General features: G+C 33.9%; 1 protein-coding gene across 5 annotated transcripts in view; it reads right to left on the bottom strand.

Annotated features, from left to right (window-relative positions):
• LOC123235194 (contactin-associated protein-like 4) overlaps window positions 1-26,708 on the bottom strand; it is a 433,004-nt gene that overhangs the window by 152,353 nt on the left and 253,943 nt on the right. For all 5 annotated transcript variants that reach the window (XM_044661292.1, XM_044661308.1, XM_044661323.1 and 2 more), the window contains one exon: window positions 20,474-20,593. In XM_044661292.1, coding sequence (XP_044517227.1) covers window positions 20,474-20,593 — 120 coding nt within the window. The remainder of the gene's footprint in view (window positions 1-20,473; window positions 20,594-26,708) is intronic.

The following is a 26,708-nucleotide window of genomic DNA, read 5'->3' as shown; positions in this document are numbered from 1 at the left end:
AAAAAACAGGTGAAATATCACACTTTAAGAAATCATGAAACAAAACTGTCTAGATTTCACAGAGGGCAAAGTGAAAAAGAGATAGAATGTACATACCATTCACCTCTTGAAAGAAAGACCAAAATGAAAACATCTAAGGACATCATAGCCAAAACATCAGAGCAAAATTCAGGTCAAAGCAATAGCATTGCAAGCTGTCACAAAGTTTAAGTACTGAGGAAACAAATTATGATCAAATAAGATTTATCAACAACCCCTTCAAAAGGGTAGCATTGAATACAATATTCACTAAAGAAAAAAATACAGGCTTACAACAGAAGATATGTTGAGTACAATTCTATATGGTGATGGGAGGGGGGAGAGCACCATTCCTGATAAAAAGCTCAAAGCTCAATTGAAACTTCAAACTAAAAACACAAGAGTAAAGAAAAAATATTTTTAAAAGTTAACACAAATAATAAAATAAAAAAAATTTCACAACAAAATATGAAAAATAATCCAAAAGAATAAAGTATTATCATTTTAATAAGGAGGATGCATTTATGAAACAACCATCCCCTAAGAATCATAGCATCAACAATGTCAATGCCTCTCAGAAAGAGGAGTTGGAATGTGAAAAATGTCAGGGCCTGGTGGAATGGGTTCAAATGGTCCCAAATCCTCCAAAATGGAAGTCAAACTCTAAATTCCAAATATCATTTAGTTCACATCCTTCTGGTGTTCATTTTCCCAGAAATTTCCACAAAAGTCCATAACGTCACGTTAATGGCCTCTCTGGATTTTTCTCAGGCAACATGGATTGTATTATCTTTTTAAATGTCTTATCCTTTTCTTTGAGTCTTCTTCCAATTCCACACCCTAATATTCTCTGATTTTTCCTAATCCACCTTAATTATTTTTTTTATCTTTTCTTTATTGTTCTCGAATCTCCTATTCTTTCAATATGAGAATAAAATCTCGACCTGGACTATTTTTCCTTTAAATTTTCTTCAATTTCTTAAAACTTCCCCTCTTCAAGATCAAATTCTAAATGACATCATTAGTTCAAATTCCTGTGAGTCACATATATGATTTATTTCTTATTTAGTTTAAATCCTTTTCTCTTCTCCCTATTTTTCTTCAACTCTTCAATGTCCTTTTCCCCTCACTTTCTACTATAGAAGCCAGAAATAGATAACAAAGGAAAGATTTTGAAAGAATAAAAGGAAATCTTCCTAAAGATCAAAGATAAAAGGATATAGAAATTTCCCAAAGGAATTATAATCCATTAACAATTATATGATCATGCTTAATTACTAATTACTAAGAATAACAGTATTTTTAATTAAAATGCCATATGTCTTGCCTAAACTAGGAAATTATCGGATTTTTTAAATATAAATTTTAATTGTGGAAGGACTTTAAGGACAGGTTCTTTAATAAGTTGGTAATAGATATATAAATTGTGTCTCTCCCTCATATTTTTGAAGACATGGGGAAATTAAATGAGGGATAAAAAACAACCAACTTAAGTGTCTATACCCTTTATTCAGAGATCAAAATATATACCAAGGAAGTTTTAGACAGATTTAGCATATACTAAAGTAGTCATATTAGTAATTTATACCTTTTGTCATAGCAAAGGATTAGAAAACAATTTGAAGCCTCATTTATAAAGGAATTAATGAGTAAATCATGTTATATATTAGTTTAATATTTTCATAAAAATACAAATGAGGAATTCAGAGAAACATAGGGAAGCTTATAAGTAGTGATTCTGATTGAAAAAGTATAAACAAACAAAAAATAAAACTACATATAAGTATCATATACATTTTAAAGAAGAGAAAACTAACATTAAACTATTTATTTTATGGCAACCATTTTGCTCCCAGAGAAAACATTAGAGAATTTACATCTCTTCTTTCATTGACAACATTAGATTGTGGGTTTGGGCCTACAGTATATAAATTGTGTCTCTCCCCCCATATTTTCTATTCTCTCAGACACAGGTTATGTTGATTAGTTTTCCTTTTTCTTTTTCTTTTTTTTAATACTGAAGGCTCATTGGATAAAAAAAAGAGAAAAGAGGCACATTAAAAGATGTGTGTGTTGAGGAGGTTGATGCAAAAACAAAAGGCAGTAATTAATCTGAAAAGAAATTAAAAGAAATGTCCAGTGAGATCTCTATCCCAAATGGTAAAAACTGAAAAAAAAAATAGTGTTAGTTAGGAGCAAATAGGTGGCTCAGTGGATAAAGAACCAGGATTAGAGATAAGAGATCCTGGGATCAAATCTGGTCTCACACACTTCCTAGTTTCATGAGCCTGGACAAGTCGCTTTACCTCCATTGCCTTGCCCTTACTGCTCTTCTGCCTTAGAAACAAATATAAAATTGATTTTAAGATGGAAAATAGGATTAAGAAAAAATAGTTGGTCCTTAAGAAGCATGTCTCATTTAACTATAAAATTAACTTGCAGGCAAAATCTCATGTCCCAATTATTCATTATACCCTATACATACATAATATAACATTTTATATATAATATAATATAATATAATATAATATAATATAATATAATATAATATAATATAATATAATATAATATAATGTAATGTAATGTAATGTAATGTAATGTAATGTAATGTAATATAATATAATACAATACAATACAATACAATACAATATAATATAAAACACTTTAAACAGTATATTTTCCTTATATCTGTTCTCTTGCTCTGGAGTTCTTATCTTAATTCAAATAAAAGTTCCGAGAGTCTCTGGAGACATTTAGCAGCTTCCTGGTCTGACTCTTATTTCTTTGTCTGCAGCCCACTGCTTTTCAGATGACTTTGTATTTTCCAAACATCCCCTGTGGCCTGTCAATATCTTTGTGAATCTGGATTTAACCCTTTTTTTTCACTCCCATACTATCAAGGCTGCTCTTTATCTTCTTTCTTTTGTTGCTTGGTGATCTATTTGATATCACATTTCTAAATTCAAGTTTATGAGAGCTTAGTAGTTGCTTTCAGAACAATGGTCAAAAGAGAGCCTGAATTTATTTCAGAATTCCTTTCTTCAGTCTGCATTTCCAAAAGTTAGGTAACTCTCAAATCATATAAATTGCTCATATGAAAGATAGGCATGTAGAACCAATATTCTGTTGTAAAGATGAACTCATTTGTTATATGATGAAGACTAAAATGTTAAATAGCATTTTTCCAAGTTAATTTTTCATAATTTGTTCATAAATCATTATCAAATGTGTTTTTGTCCATATAAGCTAGTATATGGTTTTTAAATAGTTTTTTGCAAGTTTATAAAACATGTTTGTTATACTAACAATTTGATGTAGGCAGTATTATTATCATGCATTTTATAGATGAGGAAATTGAATTACAAAGTGCTAGAAAATGCCTTATGTCAGATTCAAACCTAAATAGTTTGATGCCAAGATTAATGTTCTTTTCATATAAAATCCCCCTTGCTCTTACAAAAAAAAGGTGGAAACATTTTTGAAAATTTTGAAATAGCTTATTGTAAATTACCTCTGGAGTCATAAAGATTCAGAACATGTGAATTTATGGGTAATAATGGTTAATAGAATTATTGTGTAAAAGATCAAAATCAAACTGAATTTCAAATGTATAATAAAAATTTATTATCATATGACTCAAACTAATTACTGACTTTCCTATATCACTGATTGCATTTATTCAGAAACAAGACTGAATTAGGAGAGAGCAAAAACAAAATATTTTGTAATAAGGTCTATTGAAAGAGAATTATTGTAGGTATACATTGAAATTTCTTTCTCATGAGTTTTCATAGATTAAAAAAAACTAAAATATTTAGTAGGTCTGTAGCACTGGGAAAGTCATTCAACCTCTTTGGGAATCAGTTGTGTTTTCTCTAATAAGATGAAGTTGGACTTGATGATCCCTTCCATTTAAAATGTTTGATACTTATACTTTATTTTATCTTTCAATTTAGCCTCAAGATTGAAAAAAATTAAATGATACATTAGAAACAATTTTAACAAGTTTGTTGGTAAACCAATTGTTTTATGGCTATGTGTTTTGTAAAATATCTGAAAAAATGTTGAATACGCTGATTCTATTCATAGGACTATTGTTTAAGATCTGAAAGTTCTAAGACAAGTGATTTAGTCAAACTCCTTCATTGATATCTTCATGCCTTATCCAATGATACTACCACTGAATCCCATAACTGATTTAATAACTGCCTGCTGAGCAAGAATTTGAGATTCAGGATTTCCTGGAACCTAGGAGCCTTTCAACTGATCAGTGATAATAATACAGAGTTCCCAAATGCCCTTGAGACTAAACTTGAAAATTCTGGTGAGGACACAAGTGACCAAAGAAATTATTTAAGTATGATTATGATGGTCAACAGCAAGTGAAGCTGGAAGCATTCAGATCACAGTCTATAGACTGAACTGGAGATTCATTGCTGACCAACTCCTAAATCAGGAGAATCAGAGATGGTGATCTGTGGTTTGGGGCAGTGAGGGACAACAGTCCATTTAACAACACCCAAAGAGAAAGGAACTAACCCTCTGCCAGTAAAGAATTTTAATTTTTAATTTAATTTAATTTTCCTGTTTCTTTCCCTTTCCATAAAAGACAGACAAATCACCAACAAAGGGAGGAGTTTTGAATTCTTTCTTTTATTTTTGTAACTTTAACTAGTATCTCATGTGAACTAAACTCAAGAATTGTGTTTCCCAAAGAGAAAGTCATCTGCCATTATACTAAAAGTTTGAAGTAACTATAGTGGTGAACTTTCCAATGCTAAAATACTATAAATAATTATCTATGATTGGTTCTTATTATTGATTTAATTTTTGAATTGAATATTGGGTAATTTTTTAATCTTTGGAGATTAAACAATTATTATTTCTTGAGGACAAAAAATGACAATATGTGATTTTTAATGGCTAATAAGGTTAACAGCAGTATCATATAAAAAGGCAAAATTAAATAAATTTCAAATATATACTTTATTGTCACAAGACTCAGATAACTGACTTTCCCCTTTTATTTATTGCATTTATTCAGGAACAAAAATAAGGGATGGGGAGAGAGTAAAGCATATATATTAATAATGAAGTCTATTGATAAGTATATATATATACATATACAGAGAAAGATGAATAGCTACCGTTAAGAAGGTAGTTTTCTTAAGTTTATTAAATAAATGATATTTAGTGAAGTAAGGTGAAGAAATTAACTAATCAATCTAAAATATTATGCTTTTATTAATTAAGAAGATATGCAAAGTTATTCCAGTATTACTCTAGTGTTTTAATTGATAAAATACATTTACTTTGGGAATGAATTGAGTAGGAGGAAGAGAGTTGTGAAGAAGAAGAGAGCGAGTGCAGGAAATCTTTGACCCTTCAACACTTTCACTGCATTACATAAAATTCATCTAAAATTCTTTTATACACACACACACACACACACACATACACATATATATTTATATATCTTAGGGCCATTAGTACTGATGGGAAAGGAGAGACAGAGGAAGACATAAAGTTATTATTGTCATCTATAAAATTTATGGGAGTACAAATGAGCATAGCAGAAGGATTCACAATCCACAGATATATCCCTATAAACCTCAAACATAATCTAAATTTTGTTTTTTCATTCATGAACTATCTTTACTCATTTCTTCTTAACCGTGTCTATTTATCTCACTGGGTTAATGCTTCTGATGCACAGTGTTTGAGCTCTTCTCAATACAATTTCTATGCTACTGTGTTGGTAGATTTTCTCATTTTCCTTTTCTTTGTTTTATTCTTTGAAATCGAATTTAAGGAAGAAAGAAGTACAGTATAATTGTTATCTATTCTTCTGATAGAAAATTGTGTGGTATGTCCCCTGTACTTCAAGATTTAATCTAGAAAGTTTTGCAGTAGATAGAACTCTGGTTTTGGAGGCAGGAAGACTATAGTTCAAATCCAGGCAAAAATATTTTTATTAGCTCTGACCTTAGGCAAATCATTAAACCACTCTATTTCAGTCTCTTCGACTATAAAATGGGGATAATAGTACCTACTTCATAGAGTTGTGATGATCAAGAGAGATGCTTATGTTCTGTTCCCCATAAGCAACTTTTCAGTCTATAGGTCACTCTGGTTCACTTCTGGATTTATCTTCTCTACCTTAATATGGCTTCCAGGTATCTACTTATACATCACTTTCTGAGATAGAAAACTGTGCAAACAAGTAGAACAATATCTCAGAGAAGGTAGCCTCCCAAGACACATACTTACGTCATCATAAAGTTCTAGCCTCCCATTGCTGCTTTACAGTCAGGAGAATGCTGAAGCCAGTCTAAATTGCAGAGATGTTAATTTTCAGTGTTCAGTTAAATTTCAGTATTCAATAATGAATAAAAATTACACGTCTGTATTTTATTTATTGTTATTTTAATTGCTTAAACCAGAGGTCTGCAAACTACACTTGAATGTTTTTTTAATATATTCAAATATGATAATACTTTATTTTAAAACGTAAGTCATTCTTAATCAATTTCTACACAAAAGCAAGCTACTGGAGGGATTGAGCCTATCTGCTGAAGTTTGTCTACCCTTGGTTTAGACCAGGGGTTGGCAACATTTTTGGCCGTGAGAGCCATAAATGCCCCCTTTTTTAAAATGTAATTTCGTGAGAGCCGTACAGTGCTCACAGTGTGTGCTCCTGTAACAGCGCCTGAAAAAAAAAATTCACCTTATGGCTCCTGCAGAAAGAGCCATATCTGGCCCTCAAAAGAGCCAGATATGGCTCGAGAGCCATATGTTGCCAACCCCCTGGTTTAGACCAATGGTTCCCAAAGTGGGCACCACTGCCCCCTGGTGGGTGCTGCAGTGATTCAGTGGGGCAGTGAGGGCCACACTTTTTTTTGTATTACATTCTATTCTGAGTTCAAGAAATAGTTTCATAATTTCCAGGGGCGCTAGGTAATATTTTTTCTGGAAAGGGGGTGGTAGGCCAAAAAAGTTTGGGAACCACTGATCTAGACTTATAGTAACTAGAAAAAAATGTTAATAATGAATATTAAACAAAAATTTTAAAGTGTGTTCTTCCTTTTCAAAGAACTGTTTAACATTTTCTAGGACACTACTACTCACACCCTTCTTTATGTGATTGCTTTTGCTTGGGACACTGTGGAAAGAATATTTACCCCTCCAAGTGCCCTAATTCTACCTTCTTTCCCTTCACTTACAGTACTGCCAGCCCTTCTCTTTCAGATAGACAACAGGAATCAACATCCCTTTACTATTCAACCATAAAATTGGTAGATGCATTCCTCCTTCTTCTTTTTCTTCCTATTGTCCTTTACCAATTTATGTAACATCTTACCCTCCTATCTCCTTGTCAGATTCACCTGAGTGGGATCAAGGAATTAAGCCAGCTTGCTTAAGTTCAGTTCTTTGTTTCTCCTGTACCTTTAACAACTTTTATCTCTTTTTTGTCCTTTGATGATATTTCCTTGTATGTTCTTTTTTACTCCATAAATAAGTCTTTCTATATCTTTTTTTCCAAGACCAAAACATATGAAAATAAGATAATTGAGTGAAATAGTCTTTCTTTGATTATTATATTTCTTTACTTTTCTTGAAATTTTATTTGAAGTTTTTACAAGTTAAATGATAGTCACTCTATGAATTCTTCAACTGTCTCTTTTTTTGCAGTAAAGTCATTTTTTCCTCTGAATATTAGATTCAGCTATACAATATTTTATAATTTCAGTATGAATTCTATTTCTTGTTGGAATATTACTCCATTCTCTTCTCTCATTTTCTATAACCATAGAAAAACCCTGTGTTATTTGAATTGCCTTCTCTTCATATTTTCAGGTCTTTTTCTTGGTCCCTTATATTGTTGGCTATTCCCTCCAAAATTACTAATTTATCATATCTTTAAAAAGATTATTTCTGGGCATTGTGGTACAGGGCCTATAAAGCTCACAACTAGGGAATGCTAGTGAATTATTTGTGCTCAAGAATGTTCAGCTACAATAGAGCTCTATTAAAATCCAATCTAACTGTAGCCTTTACTCAATCTAGTAAGGACCTAAGATGGGGGAGGGAGTTGTGGGATGGAGCTACTAAGGTGTCTAATGAAGAGTGAACCACCTAGATCAAAACTTCAGTGCCTATATCTGGGATGAGACACTGAGTTACACTTCAAAGCCAGAGGGACAGGAGACCCATTTTCATAAGAAAAGAAAAAAATATTTAATATTCTTTAATATTAATATTATTTATATATTTATTTATATATATTTTATATGTATTTATTAATATAATAAAATATTAATATTCTTTAATAAATATTTAATTTGTCTTAGTGAACTACTAGAATTTTTAAGGTTCTGAATGAAAACTCTATTTTCTGTTTTGAAATCTAATTTCTGACAAATTCCTACTTTTTTTCCCCAGTGCTTCTGAGGTTTCCTGATGTTCCATGATCTCTCAGGTTTATGAGCTGCCTTCTTTTGATATTATTGACTGACTTTTCCTTCCTATTATAACATTTGCTAATTGTATTTTTGTCTTTCATTGATATTTTATATATATTTCCTTCTGATTTTTAGGATCATATCTATTGTTTTATCTATTTGTGCACTGGATTTTTATTATATTTTGCAATATCTTAAATGTTCTGCTCTTTTTATTGTTTTACAGACCATTAACACTCCTTTCTCTTTGTTAGTGTTGCAGAGACACTGAGGTGGGGCTGTTTACCCAAAGACTCCTGTCTTAAAGTAACTCTAGGGCAGTGAAGATGAACCTTTTGGAGACCTAGTGCCACCCCCATCCCAGGAGACCAATTGTCACAGACTACCCATCCCCATTCTCCCAATGGGAGAAAGCACTCTCATTGGGCTGCTGGGCAGAGGGGTAGATGAAGTAAAGAATGTCCCTCAGGCATGTGGAGAGAGGGAGGGTAGTGGCCTGAGTGCTCCACTCTCCTCCAGCTCTGCTCTCTATGAGCCACCTACCTTACCCAGAAAGGGGAGAGAGGAAATTTGGACCTCTGGGACAAGAGTGAGGTGAAGTGAAAAAATGTCTGCAAGCATAGTGGAAAGGGGGAAAGGAGCAACTCTGCCAGAGTCTCTCTGCTTTTCTAGTAATGAACTCTGGTGGGTGTGTGCCTTCTTTGGCACACATGTCATAGGTTGGTCATCATGGCTTTAAGGTATAGGACTGATCCAAGCTAAGATCTTTCCCTGAGGCTTGAATCATCTTTCCTCATTGGCTTTGAGAAAATTCATGTAGGAATGTATTATTTACTACCAATATTTCTATGTAAATCTATCCATTTCCTCAGATGGAAACCTCTGAAGGTCAGGCAGTTTCTTAAATGTATAAATGAATAAAGTAATTACTGCCAGCCCCACAAGGCATCTACCTGGTCATGGACCTTTGCTTTTTATTTATCCTACAAACAAATACCAGTTCAAGTAAAACTTTATGCAGAATATGCTCTTTTTGTCCTTGCTATTCCCTTCATCAAAATTTTAGGGGAACTGGCTTACTAGTTACTACTACTACTAACTACTAAGAACTAACTATTAGTCAGTGAAAGCCTGATTGAGATAGCTTATGTTTTTATAGACAAGGATTATTAGAGGAATCTGGGTTTCATAAACCAGCCAGTTTTCCATTTCATGCCAGAGAGGGGGATGTCAGTCATTTTCCCTTGCTATAGGGATCTTCTCACTTGAAGAATAATCCTTCCCATTCCAATAATGAAATAATGGGAGGTGGGGGGGGGAGAGCTATGAACTCTGAAACTCATTATTATTCCTCATTAAAGTATCCACCAATCAGGTTTGTCAGGAGAAGTCCAAATGTGCTGTCAGGCCAATCAGAAGGAAGATACCTATAGGTATAAAAGACTACCAGCCTACATTCTGGGTTTTTAGTACAAATGGAGGCAGGTTAATTATTTGTCCTTTATTAATAGTTTTCAGGCACCTATTAATAAAATCTTGGGAGAAAATGATGGGAGAACTGACCTCATTTTATTTATTGGTTAAAAATCCAAAGCTCTATTCTTTGTTTTCCATCAGCCGGATTCTTCCTTCCTGTCTCCTCTTTTCCTTCACACAGTTGGTAAATTCAGCGTCTACTAGCATGGGAGAAGAGTGAGGATGTTTGTGCAGGATCATTGCTTTAGCCCCACACGAAACCTGCAATACAGCTGGTGTTCAGCACCCTAGGGAGGGCACTAAATAAGCACTCAGTATCGAAATTATGATAAATCATAAGATTAACTTACTGGAGGTGTTTTGTCTTCTTATATAGAGTCTTCAGCTCAAATTACTCTATATTTGGTCATAGTAGGTCTATTTGAGGTTTGCATACAACAGCACATTTGCCATATTTCTGTTCACATCCTCCCATCTCACAACAATGGTTCAGATCTTTTCTCATGTCTTCAAGGAATAGAAACTACCTATTCCCTACTTCTTGGCAGAGAATTTTGTCTCTTCGAATACTGTTATAATAGAGCTTTGGTACATACCCAGAATACTTAAGATACCTTCTTTCCAAATGGAAAGGTTAAAAGCCTACTACAGGGAACATAGTGATGACATGTGAAGGAAGACATGTGTAGACATTTTGAGTCTGCTTCCAACTGGTCTAACATGCAGTTAGACAATTTTTAAATTACTTCTTGGCTCGGCCTTTTTGTATCTTCAAAAGAGCTTAAATCTTCCTAAGCTCTCCTCTCTTTCCTTTGTTTGTGTCTGGGAAAGCAAGGTGACTACTTCATTGTTTCCAGTGAGAAAACCAAGAAAACCAAAAAAGAAAACTTTTTTGGCCTACTGCCCCCTTTCCAGAAAAAATATTACTTAGCACCCCCTAGAAATTATGAAACCATTTATTGAACTCAGAATAGAATGTAATACAAAAAAAGTGTGGCCATCACTGCTCCACTGGATCGCTGCAGCACCCACTAGGGGGCAGTGGCACCCACTTTGGGAATCACTGTTATAGGGGAAAGGATTTAAATGTCTTTTTGTTCTTTCAAATACATTCTCAATTCTGAAAATGGGATCTCCAATCAAGGAAATTTCAAGGTTGAATGTGAGCTCAAGGAATGCTGCTTTCTAGGAATCTACAAGAGGTGTTACATGTAGTAGAGAATGGAGGCTGAATTTGGTATGAATAGTATGAAATAGTAATTAAGCTAAATTGTGAACCTAAATCTAATCCCCAAATCTCCAGAGACTGAGGTGTCAGACAGAGAGAGAGAGAGAGAGAGAGAGAGAGAGAGAGAGAGAGAGAGAGAGAGAAAGAGAGAGAGAGAGAGAAAGAGAGAAAGAGAGAGATTGAGAGAGAGAGCGCTGAAGAATAATGCACTGGGGAATTGTGGTAAATGTTTGTATGGTTGTTCTTACTATATATGTGAAGTAAATATCTTTTTGTTAAAGTTATCCAATGTCAAGTAGTTAAGTAGAACTGGAATATTAGTCACTGGCCCCTTACAAAGGGGAAGAACACAGCCAGTGGATGTTAGCAGAAAGAAAAAATATAGTTCATAAGTTCTTTAAGGACCCTGGAACCCTGGAGTGTTTTTTTTTTCTCTCTCTCCACTAAGTTTTGACTAAGTATGCCTGGTAGGGTTGGAGTTAGGGAAGAGAAATGCTGTTAGCTTTATCTGGGGAGAAGACTTCCCTGTTCATTTCCCTCTCACCAGGTTCTTCTTTTAAGGTCTATAATATTTTTCATATGGCAGACAGGTGCTGTCTGTGCCTGAAAGAACACAATTTGAGGCCACTCTCCAAAAATATCAGCTACTCCTAAAGCTCAAGTGCACTGCTAACTTGTCAAAAAGTCATTTCTATTATCTTCATATGTTAGCATATGTACTTTATTTACACCCACTCACCCCCACTTCCAAAGGAATTGGAAACCTATAAGTACCATTTTTATTCAGGGTTCATAAGAGAGAAGGAATTTGACAATGCTTTTATACAGAAAGAATAGAGCGAATAAAAAGTATCTCTTTAGTTCAAACTAAAGGAATTCCATACAGGTAAATTACAGGTCAAAGTTAATGACTTAGGTGGTGATATTAACCTGATGGAATAAATTTATTAATTTGTAATTAATAAGAGGACTACATGACTCTCTAAGTCACATATCCTACAATACAAGTTCTACATAAAAGGGACTATCTTAATCTGGCCCATGAAAAATTGCATCCAGTTGAAGCCTGTGATGACCCAAAGATTACCTTATTAGTGTCTTTATGCTGCCCTAGAAATATGTGTTTATCCCTTGCAAAAAAAACCCTTCCCACCATGTTGGGGTCCTTACTGTATCAGTGCTCTCGTTATTCAAACCAGAGTCCTTCACAGGCTCACTCCCACTGTTTTTCTGCATTTGGATTTTTTTTTCTGTTACCTATAAACTAAGTGGGAGTATATCTCAAAATCAGGTTTGTAATTTAGAATCCCTCTCTCCAACTATATAACTTCTAACTATGTTACGTTTCTAATAAAATATTAATTAATTCATAGGGTATCATAAGATTTAGTCAGCAAAGTATTAATTCAGTTTTTTTCTATTCTTTCATCTAATTCTTTACATTGCCCTAAAATGTTAATTCTCATTTCCTTCCTCCTTTTAGAATATCTCTTTATTCTCTTTTCTCAGGTCAATGTCTTTTAAAAGTGAATGTACTTAAAAATATAAAATAATTTCTTTCATTATTTAGTATTTTTACAATAATTGGAAGTATTTACAATTCTTGTTCTCCTGCTTTTGATGTATGTGCAAATAAAGTATTCTGTAATGTTTAATTTTTTTGAAAAACATTTTCAGGAATTTGTGATTCTTTTGGATGAGATGATGGTCCATTTTTTATTTTTTTTTAAGTAATTTTTATTTTTTAGAAAAGTTATCTTGGTTACATGATTCATGTTCTTATTTTCCCCTTCACCCACCACCTCCTCCTTTCCCCCTCCCCCCCCGTAGCCGATGCCCATTTCCACTGGTTTTAACATGTGTTATTGATCAAGACTTATTTTCAAATTGTTGATAGTTGCATTGGTGTGGTAGTTTCAAGTCTATAGCCCCAATCATGTTTGCCTCAACCCATGTGTTCAAGCAGTTGCTTTTCTTCTGTGTTTCCTCTCCTGTAGTTCTTCCTCTGAATGTAGATAGTGTTCTTTTACATAAGACCCTCAGAATTGTTATGGATCATCGCATTGCTTCCCTGTCTTTTTTAATCTTTTTTTTTTTTTTACTATTTTTACTATTTTTTAAATTTTTACTATTTTTACTATTTTTTTAATTTTTTAAATCTATTTTTACTTTGGCTTTGTCAGAAATCATGATCACCACTCCTGCCTTCTTTTTCTCATTTGAAGCCCAAAATATTTTGCTCCAGCCCTTAACCTTAAATCTGTGTATGTCCACCCGCCTCATATGTGTTTCTTGTAGACAACATATGATAGGATTTTGGTTTCTAATCCACTCTGCTATTTGCTTCTGTTTTATGGGTGAGTTCATCCCATTCACATTCAGAGTTATAATTATCAGTTGTGTATCCCCCAGCATTTTGGTATCCTCTGCTAGTTCTACCCCTTCTTCTTAGGCTATTTCCTTTTAAAATAACGATTTGTTTTAAACCAGTAACCCTTGTCCCCTCCCTTGATTTACTTCCCTTTCCACTCTCTCCCTTATTATTCACCTCTTTTTATTTTTAAGGCCTAATGAATTCCCTCCCCCTTCTCCTCCCCTCCATTTTTTGACATCCCCACTCCCCTGCTCCCCTTGGTTTATTCCTTCTGACTTTCTCAGTAGGGTTAGATAGAGTTCTATCTCCCAATGGATATAGCTATTCTTCCCTCTCAGGGTTAATTACACTGAGAGTAAGGTTTAAATATTACCTCTTAATGCTCTCTTCCTCTCCTTTGTATAATAGTATTCATCTCTTCCCCTTCCCATGCCCTTTTTGTGTGGTATAGAATATTCTATTTTTCTTATTCATTCAAGTTTCTCTTGTTGCCATCTACTATTCACCCTCTTCTTTCCCACCCACCTCCATATCATATTAGCCCATTTAGTATTCCAACCTCTCCCTGTGAATAATTCTTCTAATTACTATATTAGTGAATACTATAATAGTGAAGAGAGTTCATTGCAGAGAATTACACATAACATTTCTCCATATAGGAATATGCATAATTAGATCTTATTGAAGCCCTTAAAGAGGCAAATTTAAAAATAAGAGTTTTCTTTCTTTCCCCTCTGTTTCTTATTTGCCTTTTCATGTTTCTCTTGTTTTTTGTGGTTGGATATCGAACTTTCCATTTAGTCCTGGTCTTTTCTGTGCAAATACTTGGAAATCTTCTATCTTGTTGAATGCCCATACTTTCCCCTGGAAGTACATAGTCAGTTTTAATGGGTAGTTGATCCTTGGTTGTAGACCCAGTTCTCTTGCCTTTCTGAATATCATATTCCAAGCCTTGTAGTCTTCTAGTGTAGAGGCTGCCAGATCCTGTGTGATCCTGATTGGTGCTCCTTGGTATCTGAATTGTCTCTTTCTGGCTTCTTATAAACTTTTTTCTTCTACTTGGAAGCTCTGGAATTTGGCTATTATATTCCTGGGGTTGTCTTTTCAGGGTCTAGCATTGAGGGTGATCTATGGATCCTTTCAATGTCTATATTGCCCTCTTGTTGTAGAACTTCAGAGCAGTTTTGCTGAATAATTTCTTTTAGTATGGAGTCCAAATTTCTATTAATTTCTGCTTTTTCAAGAAGACCAATGATTCTCAAATTGTCTCTTCTAGACCTGTTTTCTTGATCTGTCAATTTCTCAGTGAGATATTTCACGTTTCCTTCTATTTTTATCAGTCTTTTGACTTTTCTTTCTTTGTTCTTGCTGTCTTGAGATATCATTGCCTTCTACTTGTCCAATTCTTATCTTTAGAGACTGGTTTTCTGCTATAATCTTTTGATTTTCCTTTTTGATTTGGTCAATCCTGTTTTCCAGCTGTTTGATTTTGGTCTCTAATTTGCTTATCAATTCTTTTGATTTGGGGGCATCTTTTTCTAATTGCCTAATTCTAGCCTTTAGAGACTGGTTTTCAGCTATACTCTTTTGGTTTTCCTTTTCAATCTGGTCTCTTTGGTTCTTCAAGGCTTCCAGCTAGTCATTTCTGGTCTTCAATTTGCTTATCAATTCATTTGATATCTGAGCCTTACTTTCCAATTGTGAAATTCTAGCCTTTTAAACTGTTATTTTCTCACCAGATCCCTTCCATCTTTCTCATAATCTCAGATTTGAATTCTTCAAGAGCTTGTGACAAGTTTTCATTTTTTTGGGAAGGTTTGGATATGGTTACTTGTTTGTTCTCCTCTGCTGTTTGCTCTGTTGACTGGATTTTTTCTTTGTAAAAGTTGTCTAGTATTAAAGATTTCTTCTTGATATTTCTCTTCTGGGATTCTTGTCTCTGGCTTGCCATTGTTAGCCCAGTGCCCTCTCAGCTTTATCCTCACACCCAGGGTCTGTCTTCACTCTTTAGGCTCCTGAGGTCTCAGGTCTAGTTGTTCTCTGAGTCAAGCCTCCTGGTGGTCCCTTGCTTGTTCCTCTGCCCGAAGCTCATTTAACAATCTCAGGGAGATGCTTCTGCAGTCATGCACCCCTCTGCCCTGGGTCCCCACCCAGGGTCCGTGCCTGCTCTCAGGTTCCACGTCTGCACTGGCATCCATGCCTGTACTCAAGGTCTGTGTTCAAAGTCCGCATGTACTTTTGTCTCTTGGGGTCTTAACTCTTGGAGCTCTCAGGATCATGACCTGGTTATCCCAGGTAGCTGCTAAGGACTTAATGGATGCACCAAACTTGCTTTAACTCTTGTGTACTGGCTTTGGCCTTGTAGGTGGTGTTTGTGGGGAGGAGGTAGCTCAGTTTGCATTTTAGTGAGAGCTATTTCTCCCCCTTATAGCCTGGAAATGCCCCAATCTCACGTACCTTCAATGCTGCGCCCTGTTGTGGGGTCCCTTTGTTTGTCTGGATATTTTTTTTTATGTCCTCTTGAGGAGTCCTATATGTGTGGGTTAGGAGAGGTTAAGCAGCTGCTTTTTACTCTGCTGCCATCTCAACCCAGAATTATGGTCCATTTTTTTTTTTAGACCCTTAACTTCGGTGTATTGTCTCATAGGTGGAAGAGTGGTAAGGGTGGGCAATGGGGGTCAAGTGACTTGCCCAGGGTCACTCAGCTGGGAAGTGGCTGAGGCCGGGTTTGGACCTAGGACCTCCCGTCTCTAGGCCTGACTCTCACTCCACTGAGCTACCCAGCTGCCCCCTTCCATTTTTTAAACAAAGATAAACAGAAAAAACTTTGCAGGATATGTTATTTTGGCTTGCAGCTTGATATTCTTTGCTTTTTTTAGGATACCCAATCCTTTTATTGATTTCTTTTGACTATGGAGTAATGCTAGGTTATATGAATCAATGTTCATTCATGTATTAACATCTTTCTCTTGAAAAAGTTACTTGCTATTGAAATTGTGAAATTTAATCATTATATCTCTTGCAATTACAAGTATGTATATCTGTATGCGTGTATATGAGCATTCATGTGTGTCTTTTCCTGGTAGCAGTCTATGGATTTAGTCTATTATTGATATAATCTCTATATTTAATAGTTCTAAACAGTCTTTTATTTTCTTATATTCTGTGATATGGTACTTTTTCATATTTCTCTGGCTAATGGATCATTCAAGAGCATTCACTTTGTCTTATACAGATTTCATATAGTCTTGCAAACTTGTTGCTTTTTACTTCTCTTTTATACTCTAGGATATGTTTCTAACTTTCTCAGTTACTCTTTCACTCTGAAACTTCCATTAGCATCTGGGCCTTTCTCTCCCTGGAACATTTCCCTAGCTCTTCCCTCTCTCACTGGTGAGTTATTCCAAGAGCCTCCATTTTTTTTGATGGGTCCAGTGAACTATGTTTATTTTCCCTTCTGACTGCCACCATGCCTAGTGTGGGGAACTAACCCTTTCTTTGTAAGGTCCTTTTTTGTTCACTGTCTTCCTCATTAGAATGTAAGTTCTTTGAGTAGAGAAGCTACCTTAGTTTTTGCTTGTATTTGCATTGCCAATAGCTAATACAGTGCCTTGCATTGTCAGGGGTGAAGGAAGGAAGGTAGGAGGATTGGAGGAATGGGAGAAAGGAGAGAGGAAGGTAGAGGAAAGGAAAAGAAGGTAGCCAGTTCCCAGCCCTGGCAGAGGGAAGTTGACCAGAATCCTTAAGGGGCTCAAATAAAAGATCAGAGAGCAACTTTAGGGTTTAGAATAGCTGTGTTTTATTTTAGTTAGAAAAGAGAAGGTCTAGGAAAAACTAGGAGATAGATAGAAAAGGGAAAAGATGCAGAGAGAGCGCTCAGCATCTGAGAGTCTCCAAGCTCCAAAACAGATCCTCCAGGGTAGAGAGAGCCAAGCCTCTAGGGTATAGAAAGCTCCAGGGTAGAGGGCAGAGGTTCTAGGGTATATAGAGAGAAAAGGCATCAAATTTTCTTTTTTATACTTTTTCTGACACCTCCCACAAAGGAAGTGGGAGGTGTCAGGGGAAGTTGTAGCAGAGAGAGTCCTGGGATTTTTAGCCTCCCAGGGCTTATGATAATTCCAAATGACACAGCACCCAGGAGGTACTTTATAAATAGATATTGATGACATCTGCCAATCTTTCCTCATTCCCTCAAAAAAACAAATCAACAAAAAATCCCACTGATTTTGTGTACTAAAACGTAATGTCCTCTTTCACAACTTGTATTATTTGGGAGGGATTCTCAGTCTTGTTTTCTATTATTTTCCCATGTAATTGTCTTTAAAAATATTGATCACTAGGGTGTCTTTGAGATTATCTTTCTCATTGGGAAAATTTAGTTAATATTCTTCCATAGTATAATACTTTTTCAATGTGGTATGGCTTTTATGCATTTTTATTCATTTTACCTTTTGTCTTTATGAGTCTCTACATTGATTTATCTGTTTCTAAACTAGATTTTTACTTGGGGTTTGACCTTTGGAATTTGAGTCCTTAAGTCTTTCCTTTGTGGTCTCAGTCACTTGTCTCTGGCTCCTCTCACTCTCCTCACTCCTTGAACATCCTGGATGTCTCCACACCCCAACTGCTAAACAGTCCTGAAGCTAGCTGTCCTCAACATTCTTTCAGAGACAGAGATGTAAGAGTCAGCCCTGGTTCCTGGAACAGAGAACAATTCAGGCATCAAGGTCTATTCCTATTTGAATCAATTATCTATTTTTTCAGGCTGTGTTGCTTGTGTCTTCCACACAACCTCTTCCAGTTCTTTTTCCTTTTCTCTGACTGATTGGGCAGAATCAGTGACTTTCACCTCTTCTGGGATTAAAGGAGGCAAGTGGTAGGCCAAGACACAGCTATGAACAAACAAGAAGTGATGCCTACAGGCAAAAATTAAAGCACAATCACACAAGGTAATTTGAGTTGACTGTACTTGGCACCCAGACTGAGCTGGAAAATTGGGAAATTGAGTGAAGTCTATAAGTAGTATAATAGTTCAATGTTATTTCATGACATTTCTTCCTGTGTTAGTATTTCTGTCTATTTATCTTGAGGATTCACTATCTGGACTTGAAGTATATGTGGTGCGTTTTGAAATTTATGTTTCAGAGAAGTAATTTTTAGAAAAAAAAACCTATATTACCAGTCTTGCAGTTCATGTGATCTATGACATATCTATTATACAGATGCATATTTCAATTTTAAATATACTTCACATAACTTAGATTAAGATATTGCAGATTTTCATCAAGTAAAGTAGATCTCCTGTTTCCATGTCTTTGTATTGACAATTCTCAATGTCTGGAATGTATTCTCTCCTTCTTCATTAAGCCTTTCCTAATCCTCTGAAATTAGCTTGTATTTAAATAATTTGTATTGACTTGTATGGATTTTATTTTTTTCTCTGTGTGTTTATTACATACTTTTTATTTCTCCTGTAAAGATATGTTTCTTGAGACTATGCATTGTTTCATTCTTTGTATTTCTTATTCCTTGCCCTTAGCACATAGAAACATTGAATAATGTTTTACATTGATTTATTGTTCTACTAATACATACACATTTCTTATTTCCTTGAGTAGAGTGAGGTAAATAAAGTATAACTTCTTAAATTATTTAGTATCTATATGATTTGGGAATATCATTCCTTCTCTCTGGGCCTCAGTATCCTCATCTGCAAAATAGAGTATTGAACTAAATGCTCTATAAGTTTCCTTCCAGTCCCAACATTCTAAAAATCAAGGCTGAAGGCATTAAAATGTTTTATGAATTCAGATAGACAGATATAATGAATAGAGCACAATATTTGGAGTCAGGATGATCCCAGTTCAAGTCTTAGCTTATATGCCAGTTGCCACCCACAGGGAAGGCAAGTCAACTTCATAAGGTACAAGGAGAGAGACAGGAGATATCATATGGTAGGAAAGTCAAAAGACCACCACAGTTATGATCATCATTTCCCCTCAGATCCCAATGGAAACAATTTGGGCTCTTCATCTAGAGCGCATTAGGACTATCAATGATTCCAGCTCAACATCCACGTTCATGATGCTGGGAAACAACTCCAGTGGAAATGCACCATCAGCTGTTCTTGTAGTACTACAGCCACAGATGCTAATAACTCAGAAAAACTAATAAAAACAAAACAAAGATCTTTTGCCTTCAAAGTCCTTGTCAGAGTGATATGATTCGACATTAGAAACTGTTATGATTTTATCAGAAGAAATTACATTTAAAAAGAAGCATCACCATCTGCTTTGCCAAAATACTGTAAGTCCATGGAGCCATAACACTGAGAGTTGCAACTAAAAACTTCCATAAGTAGTGTCTTCCCATTAAACTGTGAACTCTTTGAGAACAGAAATTGCACTACTTTTTTTTTCTACTTGTATTCATAGCACTGTGAACAATATTTTGCACATAGTAAGCCCTTAATTTTTTTTATTTATTCATTCATTCATTCACAGTTTAGGAATATGACTTAATCTCTCAGCATCCATTTTTTTTTCAAAACAGGAGTGACAATACTACCTACCCCAGAGAATTTCTGTGAGGATCAAATGAGATTATGTATGTAACATGCTTTATGACTCCTAAAAAACTAGATACATATTACTTTCGATGCCATTCTGGAAAAGGTACAATAGGTAATATCCTGATCTGAAATTTTCAAATTACCTGACCCAATTTTTATTCTAAGACCTGTATTCACTTAGTGCTACACTAAAACTAGGGAATCTCTTTAATATTACCTAGCATATTAATCAAGGCTCAAATAGCATCAAACAGCATAAACATTGTACTCAATAAATTATGATTCAGGGTGTAATGAGCAGGCACACAAATAGAATAATGTTCAAAGGAAACTTATTAACTCACCTGTCATATTGCAGTATACAAGAAAAGGTCTCAGGGGCCCACTTCCATCTGAATCGATATAGTAAAAACCAGAAGTGTTACCTCTGTGTTTATAGGCTTCACAGGACTGCTCATAGATGGCTGTAAATGAACAATATTCATTATAAAAGGAATAGAATCTGTTAACATTTTTAATTGCTGCAAAATACTGTTCTAGATTTCGAACTACTATGTGTACCATATATTGCCAATTCAGAAGAAATTGCATTATAATCATAAACTTCATTTTTTCCATTAATGCATAAGGAATTATATATAAGTAGAATAGAGAAAAAACATAGTAGGATTATATGTTCATGTCATGTAATTTCATTCATTTATTTTCAAACACCAAAGGAGAATGTACTTTTAAAGGTAAAATAATGATTTAGAAGTATTTTCACATAATGAGACAATAAAGTATCTGTATTTTAAAGGATGACTGCCTCAAGAATATGGTGATTGACATTTCTATTTATTTACATTGCCTAGTTAAGTTGTATTAATTGCTCTTCTTTAAACATGAAGTGTGTTTCTGAAAAAAAGGAGACAACTCTATGAGTAAAAGACTGAAATTCAGAAATTCAGTTCCATACAGAGTAAGACTTTTAAAACCCATGTTACTGAATTTGTGAATTAAACCCCTCAAATTAAGCAACAAATACTTTCTCTATTATAGTTATGTAATATTAAACTGTACATCTAAATTGCATTACTTTAATGACCATTTCAAAAGCTTTTTTATTATCCAATAATCATGCTGTAGTTAGAAAATTAAAAAGTAATTATACTTTGCACTTTTGTAAAGATGATTCAAAGATGAAAAGTATTTAAATTAAAAGGAACATATTTAAATGGCAACTTTTATCATTAAAACTTTTTAAGTAGTTTATAATATTCACTTAAATATTCTGCTAATGAGGCTTTGAGATATTTTGAATTCAGAACACCAGAAGAAATATTTATATGAAATATAAATTTCCTACTTTATATTCTAATTGATTATTGAATGTTTTGCCTTATATAAGCTGTGTGATTAACAGACAATGACATACTTTATTAAGCCTCAGTGCAAACTTGGATGTAAGAGAATCAGGGTAGACTCCTTTGCACTATGCATATGTTGTGTACCACCACCTCCTTCATATATGAGTATTTTGGTTGTCAAAAGAGGCATAAAAAAGATAATTTATATAATGTAAACTGATATGATCATCTATAGAAGAAACGAAGTCCCTCCAACAAAATGCTGAGGAAATATTTAGAATGTTCTGAGGACCAGAGAAAGAACTACTAGATAGAGGACAAAATTTTAAGAGGACCTGTTTGAAGACAGCAATAACAGGAAAAATGGGACTAGGGCATTACGTTCTATTATTTTAATTACATATGACTGCTTTAAGAATTTAAAGGCTGTAATTAATAAAGGGTAAATCAGATAACTGTTCAGGTTTTAGTAAAAGATTATATCAGGATTGAGGAGTCATAAATGACAGAGAGATGGATTTTTTGAGCTTCATATCAAACATTACAGATAACGCTATTTATGAGGAAACACAAGTGAGGCTAAATTAGAAGCTCAAAAATAAGCTGTAGGAAATGTAAGACAGAAGGAGGATAAAATATAATCTCAGAGAGGCAAGACACTAAAGGTGAAGTGAAAAGCAGGAGAGTCACCTGTCTGACTTTATTGCTTAATAGCACTAGCATCTCTACAGCCTGAGAGAGGCTAAACTTCTCAGGGTTACTTATTCCTTCTACAATCCTTTCTGGTTTGAGAGAGACAATCAGAGAGAGAAAAGAAGGTTTTTCTATCTGTTTTCCTGAAGAACAAACTGCACAAAGCAGAATACTTTGTTTTTTGAGGAACTAGATGTTAGAAGGCTATATGGTCTTATTATTAGCTATAATTTGATAGAGAAAAACACATTAGAGCTCCAGTGCATATCTGTGCACCCTGACAGTTCTCTATCTTAATGCAAGTACTTGGGACTCAAAGAATAATACTTTTCCAGCACCCTAAAAAACACCATCTATTTGCTAGAAGAATTTGTAGCAGAGAGTAGAAGAGAAATGGTTTTGCTTATCAGTAGAACTATGAGATTCAGAAGGGGAGCAGAAAAGTACTTTTGCCCAACAAGTTACACATATGGGAGAGTGTTATCAAAAAAGACCCAGGATATCAAGGATGCTATCAAGATTCTTAAGGTGTACTTGGAATGTTTATTTCCCTACTCATATGTTGTTTCTATAAGTGTATATGTATTCTCCCCCAGATACCAAATGCACTGGTGGGAGAGAGTATGACTCAGTTTTATCAGTGAACTTTATATTTTGATTGTTCCTGCCCTGGAATTAAATGAGCAAATGTTATGATCTTTCCAGCCTATCTCTTTTATTTTAAGATATTACAATTCTTCCTTGTTTTATGCTATCACTAAATAAAAGATTAATAATTAAAAGTCAATTGTATGTAATATGTAATACATAATTAAAATAAAATCATATCTAACTAATCTACATTTTCAAAGACATCTCATTCAATTACCCACATTTTATTTTCATGAACTAGAAAAATGATAGCAAAAGTCATTTGGAAAAACAAAAGTCCAAAGACATTAATGAAAAATGTAAAGGAAGATGGCCTAGCAGTATAAAATTTTGAACTGTATCATAAAGCAGTAATTATCAAAAATATCTGATAGTGGCCAAGAAATAGAAAAGTAGATCAATAGAATAAAAAAGACATATAATAAACAGATCATAATAACCTTGTTTGACAAAAATAATGATTGAAGCTTTTGAAAAAGAATTAATTATTTGGTAAAAATTGTTGGGAAAATTGGAAAGCTATCTTGCATAAATTTAGACGTACATCAATATTTTATACCATTTATAAGATGAGATAAAAATAAATACAAGAGTTAGGCATAAAGGGAGATATCATTAGCAAATTAGATCTGATTTATGGATAGGAGAAGAATTTAATAATAAATAAGAGATAGAAAGCATTGTGAGATGCAAAGTGAATAATTTCTAATATGTTTTAAAATCAAAAGGTTTTTGTATAAATAAAAATATTGTAGCCAAGATTAGAAGGAAAGCAGAAGGTCAGGGAAAAATTATAGTTTCTTGGATAGAGGTCTCATCTCTAAAATATTTAGATAACTTTGTCAATATATAAGAATATGCCCTATTCCCCAAATAATAAATGGTGAAAAGATGTGAACAGTTTTTCAATGGAATCAATGTTACATATAATGATATGACAAATGCTCTAATAATTATTATTACAGAAATGCAAATCAAAACAACTTTCAAATATCATCTCACACCTATTTATCAGATTGTTTAAAATGGTAAAAAGCTAAAATGACAAATATTGGAGGAGATATGGAAAAATGGCAACATGAATATGTTCATGAAACTTTGAATCAATCCAACCATTTTGGTAAGCAATTTGGAATTATGCTCAAAAAGTTCTAAAACTGTGTGTATCTTTTGATCCAGTAATACCACTATTATATTTATTTCTTGAGGTGATCAAGGAAAAAGAATAAGAAAATAAATGTTCTAAAATATTTATAACAACACTCTTTATAATGACAAGGAACTAGTAATTGAAGGCCTGCTTCTCAATTGGGTAATGGCTAAACAAGTTGTGGCATATAATTTTGATGAATTATTACTGCATGTAAGAAACAATGAATAGGTTAATTGTGGAAAAACATGGAAAGACATGAAATTATGAAGAGCAAAATGAGAAGGACCAAGGGAATACTTTATATGGCAACAGAAATATTGTTTAAAGAATAACTTGTTTATTAACCTCTAGAGAAAGAACTGATGAATAGAAATGGCAAAGATATACATTTATTTATTTATTTATTTGTTTGTTTGTTTGTTTATTTGTTTGTTTGTTTTTGTTGTGGTTTTTTTTTTTTTTGCCTCAAATGATTCCTTTTCTTATGGTGGAAGAGGAGGGAAGAAGTTAACTGGTTATTAAATGTAACAAAAATCAATGATATAATATTGACTGCTTTTATAAAAATGGCAACAATGTTGGTTGAGAATCAGAAGCTACAGTGGTGAATGGTATGAATATCTCCCTCCTTCCCCAACTTCCAACCAGGGTTAACCCTAGTACTCTAAGAAAAAAGGTTAATCTATAGCCACATGGTCATTTTAATGGCCAGTTCCATTCTGAGGGGAGGAAACAGTTATGGGAAGAAGGACAAGAACAAATGAGACATCTGAACAGAGATGAAGATGATAAAGGTTCTAATATTGAATGACATGCCTATAATTTACAATTAGACTTCTTTCCCAGAGGGTTGATAAAATATTGGGGAAGAGGGAATCTCTACTGTTCACAATACTCACCACTATGGATGCAATTCCCCACAAATGTACTTTCCACTTAAAGTCAGCATGAAACAATTGACTCTTAACCAAAAAACATTTACTTGATGACATGCCAAAGGTAGGAATAATCTTATAATTTACCAAATAGAGTAATTTACATTGGTTAGATAGCTATACAGAACAATTGAAAGGAAAAAGGAAAAGGATAAGAAGGTTTGGAAACAGATCAAAAGAATGTCATAGAGGTTTTATCTAATAATGATGAAGGATGTTAATTCTCCAAAGGTTCACTGGATTTCTTTTTGCCAAAAGTAGAACAGCTAATAATATCTTTACTTGCCTTCATTATAATTTAATTGTTCAAAAAGTAGAGATAGAAACAAGGAAAATTTTGGTTATAGATATTATTCTCATGAACAAAGAGCAATGGGATTGTGGAGTGGACAAATAATAACTTTGCAGGAAGAAGTGATCCCTCTTTTCCAAGATTTGTGATAAAAAGGGAACACATTCTAGTTACTACATTTGGTGAACACAGACAACATGGTTCAGGGGAAAAATAGATAGGGCTAAAAATGTTGTAGGAAGGTATCAGAAGGAAGGTATCTCCATCCACCTTGTAAATGTAATTATATGAACTCAAAGGGAAATATTTCCAATAAGAAAGAATATTGATTTCTCTGAAGAGATGATATAGACCCACAGGAAACTCTCTAATCAAAATAAATTCAAAAATATATTTAGAATATAGAAGACAGGCTAGAGTGAAAATAATATAAAAAAGGCATCAGGAATACTAAAATTCAGGATGAACTGGGGCTAGAAAGGAAAACTAGAATCAAGGGAAATCTTTTGTTATTTCTTCTCATTATATTAGGAGAAAAAGTAGAATTAAGAAAGATCAGATTTTTACTTAGGATGTTTTTGATGATGATAATTGAAAACAAAAAGAATGCAGAGCTGCACAATTTTTTACTTATTTCTATTTACTTTGAAAAAAGGAAATGACCTTTTACTCTGGGAAATGACAAGATAAAAATAACTAAAAGGAACTTGATAGTCAAGAAAGGAAATATTAATTTCCTCTGGCAATTTCATTGTCTTTGATGAAATCAAGTCACCTGATGCAAATGAGTTACTTTTTTGAGTCCCGAAATAACTTGAAACTCACTTTTAGTGACATTTGAAAGATTATAGCTATTATAAATTTGGAAAAGGGAAAATGTCTCATTTTTTTAAATGGAAGAGAACAAATTCTGAAAAATACATATCAGTGATTATAACTTTGACTTCCATGAAAATATTAAATAAATAATTTTAAAAAATTCTTCTTGAACAGTTAGAAAGAAAAGTTAATAGCACAAATACACAACAATTTATGACAGTACATGCCAGATCTATTTCATTTACATTTTTTATAGGATTGGGAAACTAGAAGGTAAGGAGAATGCTGTAAATATAGTATACCTAGTTTTTTTAGCAAAGATTTTAGCTAAATGACACAGATTCACACACACAAACGCACACATAGACACACACACACACACACACACACACACACACACTCTTCTAGAATTTAAAGAGGTATTGATTAGGCAATATTAAAACCAGATAGGTTCAGAACTGTTTGGATGTCCAAACTCAAGAGAGTAGTTGTTTAGTATCCACTGTCTGATATTTGTTTAGAAGACGTTTGGATGTTCAGACTTTTTGTCACTTCCTTATGCAGTTTGGGACTAAATGAATAAGCTTGTTTTAATTTCCTGTAGTTTTATATATGATTATTTTATCTGTTGTCCTTTTATATCTTTGCTGGGAATGTATTTAGGGAACTACAATGTTTCAGATGTAC

This window comes from Gracilinanus agilis, chromosome 1, assembly GCF_016433145.1.
Source record: "Gracilinanus agilis isolate LMUSP501 chromosome 1, AgileGrace, whole genome shotgun sequence".
Taxonomy (NCBI): domain Eukaryota; kingdom Metazoa; phylum Chordata; class Mammalia; order Didelphimorphia; family Didelphidae; genus Gracilinanus; species Gracilinanus agilis.
This window is presented reverse-complemented; position numbering and strand designations above follow the sequence as displayed.